Source organism: Felis catus, chromosome A3 (genome assembly GCF_018350175.1).
Source record: "Felis catus isolate Fca126 chromosome A3, F.catus_Fca126_mat1.0, whole genome shotgun sequence".
In the NCBI taxonomy this organism is placed as follows: Eukaryota; Metazoa; Chordata; class Mammalia; order Carnivora; family Felidae; genus Felis; species Felis catus.
Genome location: NC_058370.1, coordinates 26,787,289 through 26,801,004, shown reverse-complemented (window position 1 = coordinate 26,801,004; position 13,716 = coordinate 26,787,289). Strand labels below are relative to the sequence as shown.

The 13,716-nt window shown below is 50.0% G+C and overlaps 1 protein-coding gene across 1 annotated transcript in view; it reads left to right on the top strand.

Moving 5' to 3' along the window:
• The first annotated feature begins 1,738 nt into the window (after positions 1–1,738).
• Positions 1,739–13,716, top strand: part of XKR7 (XK related 7) — a 29,909-nt gene continuing 17,931 nt past the window's right edge. Inside the window, exon 1 of the mRNA XM_023251353.2 lies at positions 1,739–2,325. Coding sequence (XP_023107121.2) covers positions 1,739–2,325 — 587 coding nt within the window. The remainder of the gene's footprint in view (positions 2,326–13,716) is intronic.

Genomic DNA, 13,716 nt, shown 5'->3' with positions numbered 1-13,716 from the left:
AAACAGAGAAAAAAGGAAAAGATACTGTTCCTGCCTAAATCACATTGGGATTCAGACTCCCCTCCAGCCCAACCCACAAAAACTCCCACTAGTCTACACATGCCTGTGGATAGAGACTACCAGCTTTGAATCCAGCCTGGAAAACTCCTTTAATCCTTAACTCTTCCTTTTCTGTTTTCAGCTTTGGGCCACAGCTGGCACTCCAACCTCCTGAGCATTGCTGGGACCAAAACAGTCCCTGGACACAAGAGGGCTGCTGGGTTGCAGGACTGCAGATGGCTGCTCCTTGCTGACCCAGGGCAGCTGTTTGCCCTTCATCTTCCCTTCCCAGCTACTCCGAGGCAGGGTGGTCCTCAACCCTCCCTCCCCCCCTTGGGAGATAGCAAAGCCTACTCTGGAGCCAGATGATGGCTTGACTTTGTCTCTAGCACTTAGTAACTGTGTGACTCTGAAGAAATGAATTAACTTCTCTGTGACTCAATTTCTTCATCTGTAAAATGGGAAGACAAAACATAAACTACCTCACAAATTGTGAAGATAAAATGAGTTAGTAATTGTACGGTGATTCTGGTGTCTCAGGCAAAGAGAAACTGCTACATGAGTGTTTGTATATCCTGATATATCCAATTTGAGCAAAGGGGTTGGGGGTGTGTGTGGGGGTATCCGGGATGTATGAGCAACCCTACCTCCTCTCCTAGATTACTGTTATATTCTCTCTTTGGCTTCTCCACCCCCAAGTTACTTCGCTTCTCTGGCTGCAAGGGCTTCTTTCCAAATCTTGACTTGATTGCATTTGTCTCCTGCTCAAATTTTGCGGTGGTTTCCCATTGCATCTTGGATAAAGTATATCTTCTGGACTTTTAGGATCTCATTCCTCAGAATTCTCCAGCCCCATCTTTCCAAGCTTTGCACCTCCCTGGATCTGCGGTCCAGACTTTCTTGACAATATGCCCTCCAATCTCAGGCCTGCAAGCCTTTGCACTGTCTCTTCCCTCCACCTGGTGTTTCCTCCCATTCCCTTCCCTCTGATGTTGCCCCCTTCCCTGCCCCTACTCTGCTAGGGCTGTAGCCAGGTGAAGGCATTCCCTGAGGGAGGGAAAGGGGAGAGTGGGGAAAAGAAAACAACTCTCAGAGCTGCAATTTTCTCAGATTCAAAGACAATAAGAAAAGGGACCCTTCAAGATCAAAGATGGGAATGGAACAATATGTGAACACTCTGGAAACTAGGAAGTGGCTTGTTAGCATCCAGTGATTGCTAAAGAGTTACTGACGTTCCTGCCTAGGCACTCCCTTGCTTCCAAATCACTGGTCCCCTACTCTCCTCAGACCTAAGGCACCAAGGTAAACAGAGGATAAATGGAAGAGGAGAGGATGGAGAGGGAGGCGGTGAAGAAAAGAGGAAATAAGGAAGTGCAGTGGGGTGGGAGAGAGGCAGAAAGCCTGTGGCTGGGGCCCCACGCCTCTGAGGAAGGAAGGAGAGGATGACCTGGGATGCTCTCCACTCCCTTCCCCCTCTCCATTCCTAGGGGAACTGCCCCCATCCGGCCACAGCCCTGGCGGGGTGGGGGAGGGACGGGGGCGGCGCCGAGGGAAATGAATAATTGAAGTAGAGGGGAGGAGGAAGAAGAGGAGAGGAGGAAGACGAGAAGGCGGGAGCCTCCCGCACAGGGTCCTCCCCACTCCGCACCCCACCCCCTCCGCCGCCCGGAAGTCGCTCCCCGCCTCCTGCTCTACCAACATGGCCGCGAAGTCGGATGGAGCGGCGGCCGCGGCCGGCCCGGGGCCGGAGGGGGCGGCTGGAGGAGCCCGGGGTGGTGCAGGCGGGCGCGGGGAGGCGGCGGCGGCGGTGGCCGGGGGCCCTGGAGTGACCGGGGCGGGGGGCTCGGGGCCGCGCTACGAGCTGCGAGACTGCTGCTGGGTGCTGTGCGCGTTGCTCGTGTTCTTCTCCGACGGCGCCACGGACCTGTGGCTGGCGGCCTCCTACTACCTGCAGGGTCAGCGCACCTACTTTGGCCTCACGTTGCTATTCGTGCTCCTGCCCTCGCTGGTGGTGCAGCTGCTCAGCTTCCGCTGGTTCGTCTACGACTACTCGGAGCCCGCGGGAGCCCCGGGACCCGCCGTCAGCACCAAGGACAGCGGCACCGGCGGGCCCTCCATCAGCACCAAGGACAGCGCCGCCGCCTTCCGGACCAAAGAAGGCAGCCCCCAGCTGGGTCCCGGGCCCGCGCCCTCCTCGGCCAGCGCCTACCGCCGCCGCTGCTGCCGCCTCTGCGTCTGGCTGCTGCAGACCCTCGTCCACCTCCTGCAGCTCGGCCAGGTCTGGAGGTAGGAGAAGCGCAGGTGGAGGGAGCTGAGCCCAAGGAGTGGGGGTGGCAAGGGGGCTCCCTGCCGCCCCAGCCCTGCTCTGACCTCTTCAGGTCCCCCTTGCGTCCTGACCTCCGCCCCGCCCCACCCTATTGCAGTTCTGATTTCTTCTCTGCCAGCCTCTCTTGCCCTCTACCCTCAAACACTGACCAACCTCAGTACCATCCTCTCTGATCTGGCCATTGAGGGAGGAGGGGATGGGGCAAGAAGAGAGAAAAAGTGATCCTCAGGGGTGTGAATAAGGAGGGCCAGGGGCTGAAGGGTTATGAGAGGGAAGCTTGGAACAGGGCCCCAGGGCTCCCTCCAGCCTTGACCCACTCCTCTCTGCCTGAGTGCCAAGCCTCAGGTTAGGAAAGATCTCAGAAGTCCTTCCTTGCTCTCAAAGATTCTCAGTTTGGAATTGCAGTCCATTCCCAACCTCCCAGGAGAAACAGTCTGAGGCAGCTAAATGAATATCCCGCCCAAACTTTTTGGACTTCTGGTTAAGGGTGTGCTGGACCCTGCTGAGAAGCTGTCTTCTGTTTTCTAGGACTTCCCCAGTTGTCTCCCCTATCCCGACAGGGCCAAGGGGATTTAAGATCTTGAATCTGAGATTAAATGGCCACTAGCTGACCTTTAATCCCAGGACAGTAAAACAAAACTGAGGCTTTGTACAAGCAGCCCACTTCCAGGCTGTCTGCTGAGCTGAGCTAATTGGAGACAGGGGGAATTCTGAACCTGGGGTTCCCCTTGAGTCAGAATTGCTCTGGTAGCGTAGGCTCTACTGTGCACTGACAGAGTAAACTTGCCCACTTTATGGTCTTAGATAAACCTCCCTCCAGGCCTCTGTTTCCTCACCTGTGAAATGAGGGAGAATTCCTACTTATCTCATCTCATTGGTCTACCATCCCATTTTATTACCTGTTGGGATGGTAGGGTGAGAGAAAGTCTGTGTGAAGGCCTTGCAGACTGTAACAGATTTTAGGGATGTAATAGATTGTCATGATCACAGATGTAGGGAAATCAAGGAAAAAGTCAAAGTCACTGTAGAGACGTAAGGGGTGATTACTGCTGTTGTTATATTTATTCTGCTACTTGTTAACACGTTCTGCCTAACTCAGAAGATTCAGTGCTGGGCTGAGGGTTGGAAACAGGACTCCCAGGGTTTGTCCCAGCTGCTCACTTGCTGTGTCACCCTTGTTGTGTTGCTGAGTCTCTCTCTGCCTTGGTTTCCCCATCCACGCCTTGCTGAGATGGTGTGTATTTTTCATTTAGCTTGCCCTGGGGGAAAAGGGAGGTGGAGCTCTAGCCACACAAGGTGGTGTTATTATTATTAGCTTGACACATAAAAATATTCATGTCTACATCCAGGAACTAATCTGCATTTATCATTCTGTGCCCGAGTGGACAGATGGTGATAGATATTTTTAGATTCTGAAATGGCAACTTCCTATTCTTGGTAGCCAAAGCTTCATCCCCCTTTCCCTTTAGCCTAAAATGGGCCAGCTGCCCCTCAACTCGCTGGCTACCTCAAACCCCCTCCTCCCCTTGTTTAGCATCTACTTACAAGAAACAAATACTTCTTTCTTGAACGTAAACTGAGATTCCCTCAAACAGGGCAAAAAATGACCATGGGGTAGGGGTGGGGGTCTCAGGGAGAGTACCTAGAGATGGCTGAGGGTCCATTGAGCTCCATGGCTTCTCAGATAAAAGGGCTAACTATTTCCACTCTCCCTCATATGTAAAGTGAGGGGCTTGGGATGAGATGATTCTCCAGGGATGACAAACTAATGTCCCCAGGTTTGAATATGGCATACAAACGTGTTTTGTTTGGCTTATATAGTATTTCAAAAACCAAGAGTTCTAGCTTTTCTTGGGGAAAAAAAAAAGGAATCCAGTAGTATCAGGCCTATAGCCATGTATACAGGGTATATGTCTCCTGGTTGTCCAGCTCCATTCCCTTTGGTCACATCTGGACCATTTCACTTAGGCATTAGAGGCATGAGAGCCCTAATTTACAGCTCTGTAACAATTATTTTATTAAGCACTCACTTTGTGCCAAGCCCATTGGTTGCCTTTTTATCCGTTTCATCTCTTATATCCCTCCTAATAATCCTGGGATGTGGTGGTATTATTCCGACTTACCAGCTGAGGGAGTGGAGGCTCAGAAAGGGGGCATCCTTGCCCAAGGTCACACAGCTAAGCTGTAGTAGAGCTGGGACTCAGGACTCTCTGCCTTCAAAGCCTAAGTTCAATTTATCCATCCTGCAGTTCCGCCACGAACGTGTCCCCCAAGCTCAAAGAATTATGAGTCTGAGATTCCAAGATTCCAGGAGACAGAAAGTCAGGGCTTCTGCTGCACTGAGATAAGAATGTGAAAGGAGGGGGAGGGAGTTGAACTATGCGGGTGAGGATGGGGAGACAGCGTGTATCGTGGGGAGAGTGCTGGACTTGGGGTGAGGAGATTAGGAAACCCACGTCTTCATCAGGGTTTGTAACTAGCTTGCTAGGTGACCTTGGGTGAGACTCTTCCCACCTCTGGGCCTCAATTTCCCTGTATGTGGAATGAGAACATTAGATCTGATGACCTTAAGAGCCTTCCCTTTCTGGAATCTTGACTCTGGGACTAGTTACCAGAGCTAAAGCCTCTGGGCCCCTGTCCCAAAAGCTCTGGATTCTAAAATGGCTAAGTGTCTGGCTAAATGGAGGAAAACCCAGACAAGATAGAGAGAAGCCACTGGGGCTGGCATTCCTAGAAATTAAGCAACGTTGGCATATGTTTGCTTACCACGTGAAATGTTCCCACAATGAACATGCTCACTGTTCAGCAGGCCTTGGTGCAGATGTTCTGAGTGGTAGAACTTGGTGTAATGAGGAAGAGCCCTACAGGATCAAAGCTGGGAGGCTGGCCAGTCCACCTTCTGATCTCACACCCTCAATTCTGAATAAAATAATTTGAATTATAAAAATATCTTTCAACTCCTCAAGCTTATACAATGCTGAATCAAAAGTCTGAATACTTTAAGGAGCCAGGTAACACAGACCTGTATCGGTGCGTGGCTTCAATTGATAAGGCTGGATTCTGTTTCCAAACAACCCTGTGAAAATGGGTGTTACTATTATTTTAAACCCAAGATGGGGCTCTGAGGAGGAAGATGAGGGGAAGGAATTCATGGACACTGCACACGCACCATGACCCAATAGACTCCATATGAGGTGCTCCAGGCACAGGATCTCGTTCTACCCTGAAAGCTCCCCACTGGTGGCAATTGATATACCCAATCAGACAAGAAAGTAGGGCTCAGATGAAGTCAAATAACACATCCAAGGTCACCCACTGAGGAAGTAGGGGGAGCTGGGGTGTCAACCCAGCTGTGTCCAACAACTCCCAAGCCTAACTAAGTCTTATCTCTGGCACCACACAGTGGCTGCATTGGAGGATCCCAGAGCAATGGCCCACATAAAGACTGATTGATCCCTTAGAAAATCAAATCCAGATCCTTTGGTGGGACATGAAGCTGGCTGTGAGCTGGACAGCAACCTGTGTTTTCATCCCTCCCGGCCTCCTCAATGCCAACCCTCTGAGCTGTTAAGCCACTCAGGGTTGTTAAGCCAATTAAAGTCCTAACCCTGTCTTCCCTGACCCTGTGGGCAGCAGAGCGGTAGACAATGAATCCTGCTTTCCCTAATCTTGAACTCACTGGGCCCAAGCTTTGCCCAGATAAGCATAATTTGCTAAGCCAATTAGTGAGAGATGATCTGGCATAGATTCCTCTGAGGCTGCCAGGATCTGGGGACCCCAAAGTGGGGAGGGAAAGGAGGGGAGCAGGCAGGCCTCTAGAGGGAAGGCCTTCCCTCTAATACTCTTTCTATGTCTAGGCCCCAGCACTGCTCCCTCTGCCTCCTCACAAACCCCGCACTCAAGAGAAGTTCTGAAATGAATGAGTAACCTTCTGGGTGCGAAAGTCAGTCTCTGGGTCTTCTCTCTGGGAAGTTATATTCTTGGCTTAATGGTTAAGAGTACTGACTTTGGATTCAAATGTCCTCACTTCAAATCCTGACCCGTCTACCTGCTATATGTGATTGTGACAAGCTATATAATCTCTCTGTGCCTGAGTTTCATCCTTCATAATCTAAGGACCACCTCTTGGGTTCTTTCTAGGTTTAATATGACAACACATACCAAGGATTTAGCAGACGGCTGGCCCCATTGTTAAGTATTCAGAACCATTGGAGGTGATTAGTGCCATCAGCCTGGGCTTTGTTTCCTGTGGACGGAGATTTGTTCACTTCACACTTAACCAGGGAGGGGCAGGAGGGCAAGAGGGCCTCAAAGGTACCTGTGCACTCAATCTATAGTTATTCATTCCACAATATTGCAGAGCACCTGCTATATACATGCTAGGAATAGAGTGGTGAATAAGACAAAGTCCCTGTTCTCATAGAGCTCAACAGTCTAACAGGAGAAACCGATAAGCAAGCAAAATAAAATATGGTAATACATTTTAAACAGAATATAAAATATAATGAGTCAAATAGTAAGTGCTATGGAAAAAGTGAAACAGTGCAGGGGGCTACAAATTTCCAGGGAGGAGCGTTTGGCTCTTTGAGATAAGATGATCAGGGAAGGCCCCTGCAAGGAGGTGACTTGTGGGCAGAGGGCAGAATGAGGTGAGGGTGAGCTGTGTGGAGGCCTTGGGAAGGATGTCCAGGGCAAAGGGAAAAAGAAGAGCCAGGAGAAGTCCTGTGTGGCTGAAGCAGAGAGTCGTGGGACCGTAGGAGATGATGGTGGACAGATCGGCAGGGGCGAGATCACACAGGGCTTCGAAGGCCACAGGAGGACTTGGTCTTTCATCCTGCATGAAGTGGGAGCCCCAGAGGATTTGAGCAGAAGAGGAATAGGGTCTTGACTTAAGTTTCACAATGTGTACTCTGGCTACTGGAAATAGACTGGAGGGTGGCCAGGGTAAGCCTGGAGACTGGTGAGGATCCTGCTCCATGATCCAGGTGAGGGGAGATGAAGGCTGGGCCAGGCTAGTTGGGGGGGGGGGGGTCTGTTTCAGGCCGAGTGGACAAGGTATCTTTCCCTCTTTTGTCAATTTCCCCACTGGGGCCAGAATGTTAATGGTTAAGAATTTGACTGTGGAATCAGCCATATCCCATGTTGGCCACTTTCTGTGATTTGGGGCAAACAGCATAACTGATCTATGCCTTGATTTTCTCATCTGCAAAATGGGTATTCTAATAACAGTACCTATCATAGGTGGCTTGAGGGAGTAAAATAATGTATATGTGGTGTTTAGCACAGTACCAGAAACAGGAAGTGTGCAATTCTTCTTAGCCATTCCTATTTGTATTATTATCTATAAAGCCGGCCAGAGAGCGGATTCCATAATGGTTTCCAAACCGTTTCACTCCCTTCTCACTATCATTTCAACTGAAATCTCTGAGGTTCTCTTTTCTGATTATTTTGGTTACCTACCTAGGATTTGTTTTGACAGGACCCCTGCTGAAACGGGTTTACAACCCCCCTGAACTCAATGACTGTCCACAAGATTCCTCCCTGCTCTGACTCTGCAGGGTTGTTCCAGCCCAGCCTCGCCACCTACCTCCTGGGAGACCCCTCTCCAGGAGGCGCTCCACCCCCCACCCCCTTCTCCCAGCCCATCCGCCTGCAACAGGCCATTAGAGCTGCTCCTAACAGACACAGCGGCGGCAGTTGGGCCCAGCGTCCCCTGTTTGATCTATAAAGACCACACAGGAGAAGCCCTGTGGGGAGGATGGAGGGCTGCCAGGAAATGGCTTTGAACCCCTGCAGCTGGGGCGAAGGTCCCTAGGGAGGAGAAGGAAGATGGGTTGGGATCTACTCTGGCCTTTCCATTCACCACCCAGCCTTTGTTAGGGTCTTGAAATTCCTCCCCTGGGAAATCCTATCAGCCTCCAGTTCCCTCCATCCCACCCATCCCCCTCCCGCTGCCTCCACCTGCAGCCGGAAGGATAGTTGAATGCTCAAATCTGACCTTGCCACCACTCCAGTCTAGATGCTTTAGTGGGGCATTAGGGCCCTTGACCTCTTGCCCTTTTCCCTCCTCACCCTCCGCCGCCCCCCCCCCCAAAAGCAAGCCACACACTTTTTTTCTTCATGTCCCTGAGCAGCTGCCTATAGTCCTTCTGGCAACACTCTGTCCCGTTCTCCTCCCAGTGAAATTCTGCGCATCCTTAAAGGTGGGCTCCAATGGTGCCCTTTCTGAGAAGCTTCCCCTGAACAAACCCGTTCTGCCCTCAACCCTTCAGACCCCACCCCCCACTCTCTCACTCAGGCAAGTTGTTGTTTTTAAATCTAACGTGGAAATTGTTTCGTTGTTTTGTATGTCTATAAAGGAACTATATACTCTTGTTTAAACCTCAGGCAGCATAGAAAAGGTATAAGGAAGACTCCCCTCCCCTCATTATCTTGGGGGGCAGAGAGGTGGGGTTACGAAAGATTTCCGCTTACTAAGTGGCTATTTCTTGTATTGCGTAAAGATTTTCTTTGGTTTTAATTAACCAAGAAATACATGTACACATTCACCTGTTTTTATACTTTTATTTAAAATTTTGAAATGTTTGTTTATTTTTGAGAGAGATAGCGGGGGAGAGGCAGAGAGACACACACAGAGAGAGAATCAGAAGCAGGCTCCAGGCTCCGAGTTGTCAGCACAGAGACCGATGCAGGGCTCGAACTCATGAGCCTCGAGATCATGACCTGAGCCGAAGTCAGACCCTTAACTGACTCAGCCACCCAGGCGCCCCTGAAAATTATAGTTACCTTATAGAAACTTCAATCAGATCATTCCACTTCACTACAATTCCGTCAAGTAGGGAGAGTGGTGATAAAGCGTAAGGACTGTGGAGCTCAAACTCTGGTTCTGCCATGTGTGAGCTAATGGGCCTTGGGCAAGACATTTAACCTCCCTCAGTTTCCTCATCTGTGAAATAGGATAATAATGTCCCATGGCTAGACAAGTAGCCATTGTGAAGGCTTATTGCTAATATATGGAACATGCTTTGCCCAGGACTTGGCCTACCATTAAGTGCTCAATTAGTGTTGGCATTACTGGCCCATATTACAGATGTGGAAATTGAGGCACAAAGAGGTAACAGCGTCCCAGTTAGTAAAGAGCAAAGCCACGGTTTAAAGTGATGCAGTCAGGCTCCCAAGTCTGCTAGTTAAGTGTATTCCTACAACACAACCAATCAAGGTTTGCTTTGGGAAGAGGGGAAAAAAATCAGAAAGATATTTTTAAGTTTTTATTTGAATATAAAGTACCTACTGTTAACATTCCGGGTTCTTCCTCTCAGACTTTCCCTCCAGGCACAATTACTCATTCCTCTGCAGCCTCACAGTCCTGATTATATTCTGTTGTGATCGCCTGCCCACCTAGCTGGTTTTCCTGCCAGATTACAAGCCTCTGAGGAGGTGAGGCCTTGCTCTTTCTTTCCTCCGTCCCCCATGGGGACTGGCCCAGAGCAGACCCTCAGTTGCTGTGGGGGACCTTGCACCTGGCCAGCTTTGGCAAGGTCCCTAGCAGTTACTAGAACATGAGTCTGTCGAAGTAGGCTTTGTATCTGTGGCCGATGTGGGGGGCACTAAGGCAGTGTGGGACCCCAGTATGGTTGTGGGCACAGTTGGGGTCTGCTAGGCCTATATCTGCAGGCTTCCACACTGTCAGTGGACAAATGCAGGCTAAGGGCAATGCATTTCTATTTGTATAAGATGTGGTAGGAACAGCCCTGGGGCTAGGTTCCCAGAAGGATACAGGAATGCTGGCATGGCTGACTTCGGAGATGGATCCAGTAGGTCCTGAATAAATGTTTGTGCGAACTAAATGGATTCTTTGAACAAGAACCTTGAGCAAGGCACTTCACTCCCTAGAGTTCAGTTACCCCCATCTGTAAGTCCAGTTAGGGGCTCAAGAACACTGGCTGAATTCCCCGGGACTCGGACGAGAGGGCAGAGTAGCTGAGAGCTTGGAGTGCTGGCGGGCTCAGGGCTCCATGACTTCCTACTAGTGTGACCCCGGGCGAGTTGCTTCACCAGCCAGAACTCTAGTCTCATCTGTGAGGTGGGGATGGTGATAACATCCACTTCTTTAATTTTTTTGTAATGTTTATTTATTTTTGAGAGAGAGACACACAGAGTGTGAGCAGGAGAGGGGCAGAGAGAGGGAGACGCGGAATCTGAAGCAGGCTCCAGGCTCTGAGCTGCCAGCACAGAGCCCAACACGGGGCTCGAACTCATGAACTGCGACATCATGACCTGAGCCGAAATGGGACGCTTAACTGACTGAGCCACCCAGGCGCCCCTAACAGCACCCACCTCTTAAGGTTCTTGTAAAGATGTCCTGAGATAATATAAATGCGCAGAGCTTTCACATTCTATATGCTCAGGAAATATTTACTGCGATCACTATTATTATTGGCCCAAGTAGCAGCCATCCCACTTGCTTAGTCACAAGACAGGGGGTAAAGGAGGGGCATTGGGAGTCCTAATGCGTGCTAACCCTCATCCACAGACAATCTTTCAAGGAAAGAGACTTTTCCTGTGGCGCCAGAGATAGTGTGAGGACAGATAACAACCCAAGGTCCAAGGGAGGTAGAATCTGTCTGAACAGGAGCAAGAACACCCTGACAATCAAGCTGTCCAGGAACTGAGTGGGCTGTTCCTGAGGGTGTGAATTCCCCGTCACCACACAAGTGCAGACAAGAGTGACTGACTTTGGCAGGGAAGCTGCGGCCGGGCCTCCTGCTCTGTTTGGAGGGTAAATTAGATGCTCTGTAAAGCCCCTTATGGTTTTAAAACTGTACAGATCGAACGTGGGGGCTTCGTGAGGCTTAACTGCCAGATCACGGGTTGCAAATCGGTGGCCCATGGGCAAATCCAGCCTGAGGATGTGTTTGTTTGGCCCACACAGTATTTTCTCCCTACTGCTCGATGAAACTGTTGATTATGGAAAAAAAATTTTTTTAAATATACAAAAGTAGAGGGAACAGGATAATGACCCCCCCACGTGCCACCACCCTGCTTCAACACTTCACTCATGGCCAACCTTGCTTTATCTAGGCCAGCAGCATCCAATAGAACTTTCTGCTGTGATGGAAATACTCTACATCGGCACTGTTCAATACAGTAGCCACTAGCCACGCATTGACTATTGAGCATTTGAAGTGTGCTGGGTGTGACTGAGAAGCGGAATTTTAAATTTTATTTAACTTTAATTAATTTAAATTTCAATAACCATATGCGGCTAGGGTTGGACACTCAGATGTTGGAGAACATAGGTCTAGACCCCACCCTGTCTCCTTCCCCTCCGTGTTATTTTGAGGCAAATCTCAGACATCATATCACCACATCCACAAGTATTTCAGGACATCTCTAAAAAGACAGACTTTTTAAAAGTATAACTAAAATACCTAATGCTGTTATCACACCTTTAAAAAGGAATAATAATTTCTTAAAAATTCATATGGTATTTTAGGGGCGCCTGGGTGGCGCAGTCGGTTAAGCGTCCGACTTCAGCCAGGTCACGATCTCGCGGTCCCTGAGTTCGAGCCCCGCATCAGGCTCTGGGCTGATGGCTCGGAGCCTGGAGCCTGTTTCCGATTTTGTGTCTCCCTCTCTCTCTGACCCTCCCCCGTTCATGCTCTGTCTCTCTCTGTCCCAAAAATAAATAAAAAACATTGAAAAAAAATTTAAAAATTCATATGGTATTTTAAAAAATTAGTTGCCAACACCTCCAAGTTGGAATATTTTTTTTTTGCATGAATATCCTAATTTCCATCTATTCTTGAAAAATTGCAATTCCATCCATACTGGGCTCACAGTCTCCCAGGGTAGCAGTCAGCTAGAGCTGTTCTGCTCTCTAGGCAAGGTAGCCATCTATCCTTCCCCAGAGTCCCCCATAATATCAGCTTGGTCTCTCTATAAGTTAGGGTCCCCCAGGCCAGGGACAGAAAGAAATGGTGCTTCCTCCCTGCCTGGGCCTCCAAGTACCTTCAGATGCCACCAGGAGACTGCACCCTAACCCCTGTGCCCCAGTGGCTCATGCCTTCCCAAATAGGGATGACTCTGCCCAAAGATATCAGGAAAAGAGAGAAATGGAGGGGAGGGGGTGGGCAAAGTGCCCTGGGCTAGAGTATAGGGTCCTGAGTTTTAGTCTCTGTTCTGCACGCATTTCACAGATGGGGAAAGTAAGGCTCAGACAGCGGAGGAGATCTGGCTGCACGCACACAGTAAAGGACAAACCAGGTGGGAAACCTCATCCCAAATGCTTTGCTGGAGAGGGGCTGCCTACTTCCTGCTGAGTGAAAAGATGAGCCGATAGCAGTGGGTGGGAGGGGAGAGGGTCTCAGCTTTTCAGCCAGAGCCTAAAATTAGTGGCAGGGAAGTGTTTGGCCTTAGCCCAGCAAAAAAAAAAAAAAAAAAAAGAGAGAGAGAGAGAGAGAGGTGCTGTGACTCTGTAGAGGGCTGCTAAGGAGGAGGGAAACAGCCCAGCTCTCAGCACCACACGAACGGGAGCCAAACGTGTAAAATCACATTCTTTTCTGACATTTATGACTCATTTGGCTGCCAACCCCAGGAAGGTCCCATTTTGCATCCTTACAGGAGCGCTCAGCATTGAGGGGTAGGCAGATGGGGAGGGAGCCTCAGGGCCGTTCCAGAGCTTCCTGAGCCCCACCGCAGGTAAGGTGGCTGTTTAAGGGGGCCCCACTGTTTCCCAGAGAACCCAGAGACTGTAGCTGGGTCTGCAGGGCCTGACTCAGCCTGATCTGTGCCCTGATTTTGAGATGAGATGCAACTCAGATGCTTCTGGCTATTGACCTTGGGCCAGTCACTTTCGCAAGTGCCCTTCTGTGGGGGCCACACTCAACTCTTACCTGTAACTCGTCTCCCACCTTCTACCCTTGCCTCTCTCCCTTCTGCTCCCCACAGAGTGTTCCCTCTAAAATGCAGAAGTGCTGGCTAGCCCTACCCTTGCTCCCTTGTTTTAAACCTATCCATGGCTCCATCACTCTTAAGATAAAGACCAAATGCTTCCCCACGGCTCACCTCATCTCACACTTTCTCGCTTCCTTCTCTGAGCTCCAGCCCCTCGGATCACTCACTGCTTCCTTGCAACTCAGGATCTTTGCCCATGTTGTTCCTCTGCCAGAAATTTCCTTTGCTCCCTCCTTCACCTGGTTAATTCCTGTGCCTGCTTCAGATGATGGCTCAGCAGCCACCCCCCTCTGAAGCCATCTCTGACTGCCACACCTTACAGGGCCAGGCCCGATCTCCCTGTCCTAGAGCACAGAATCCTGTTTGGAGCATGTCTGGTACCCATGGAATGTTTG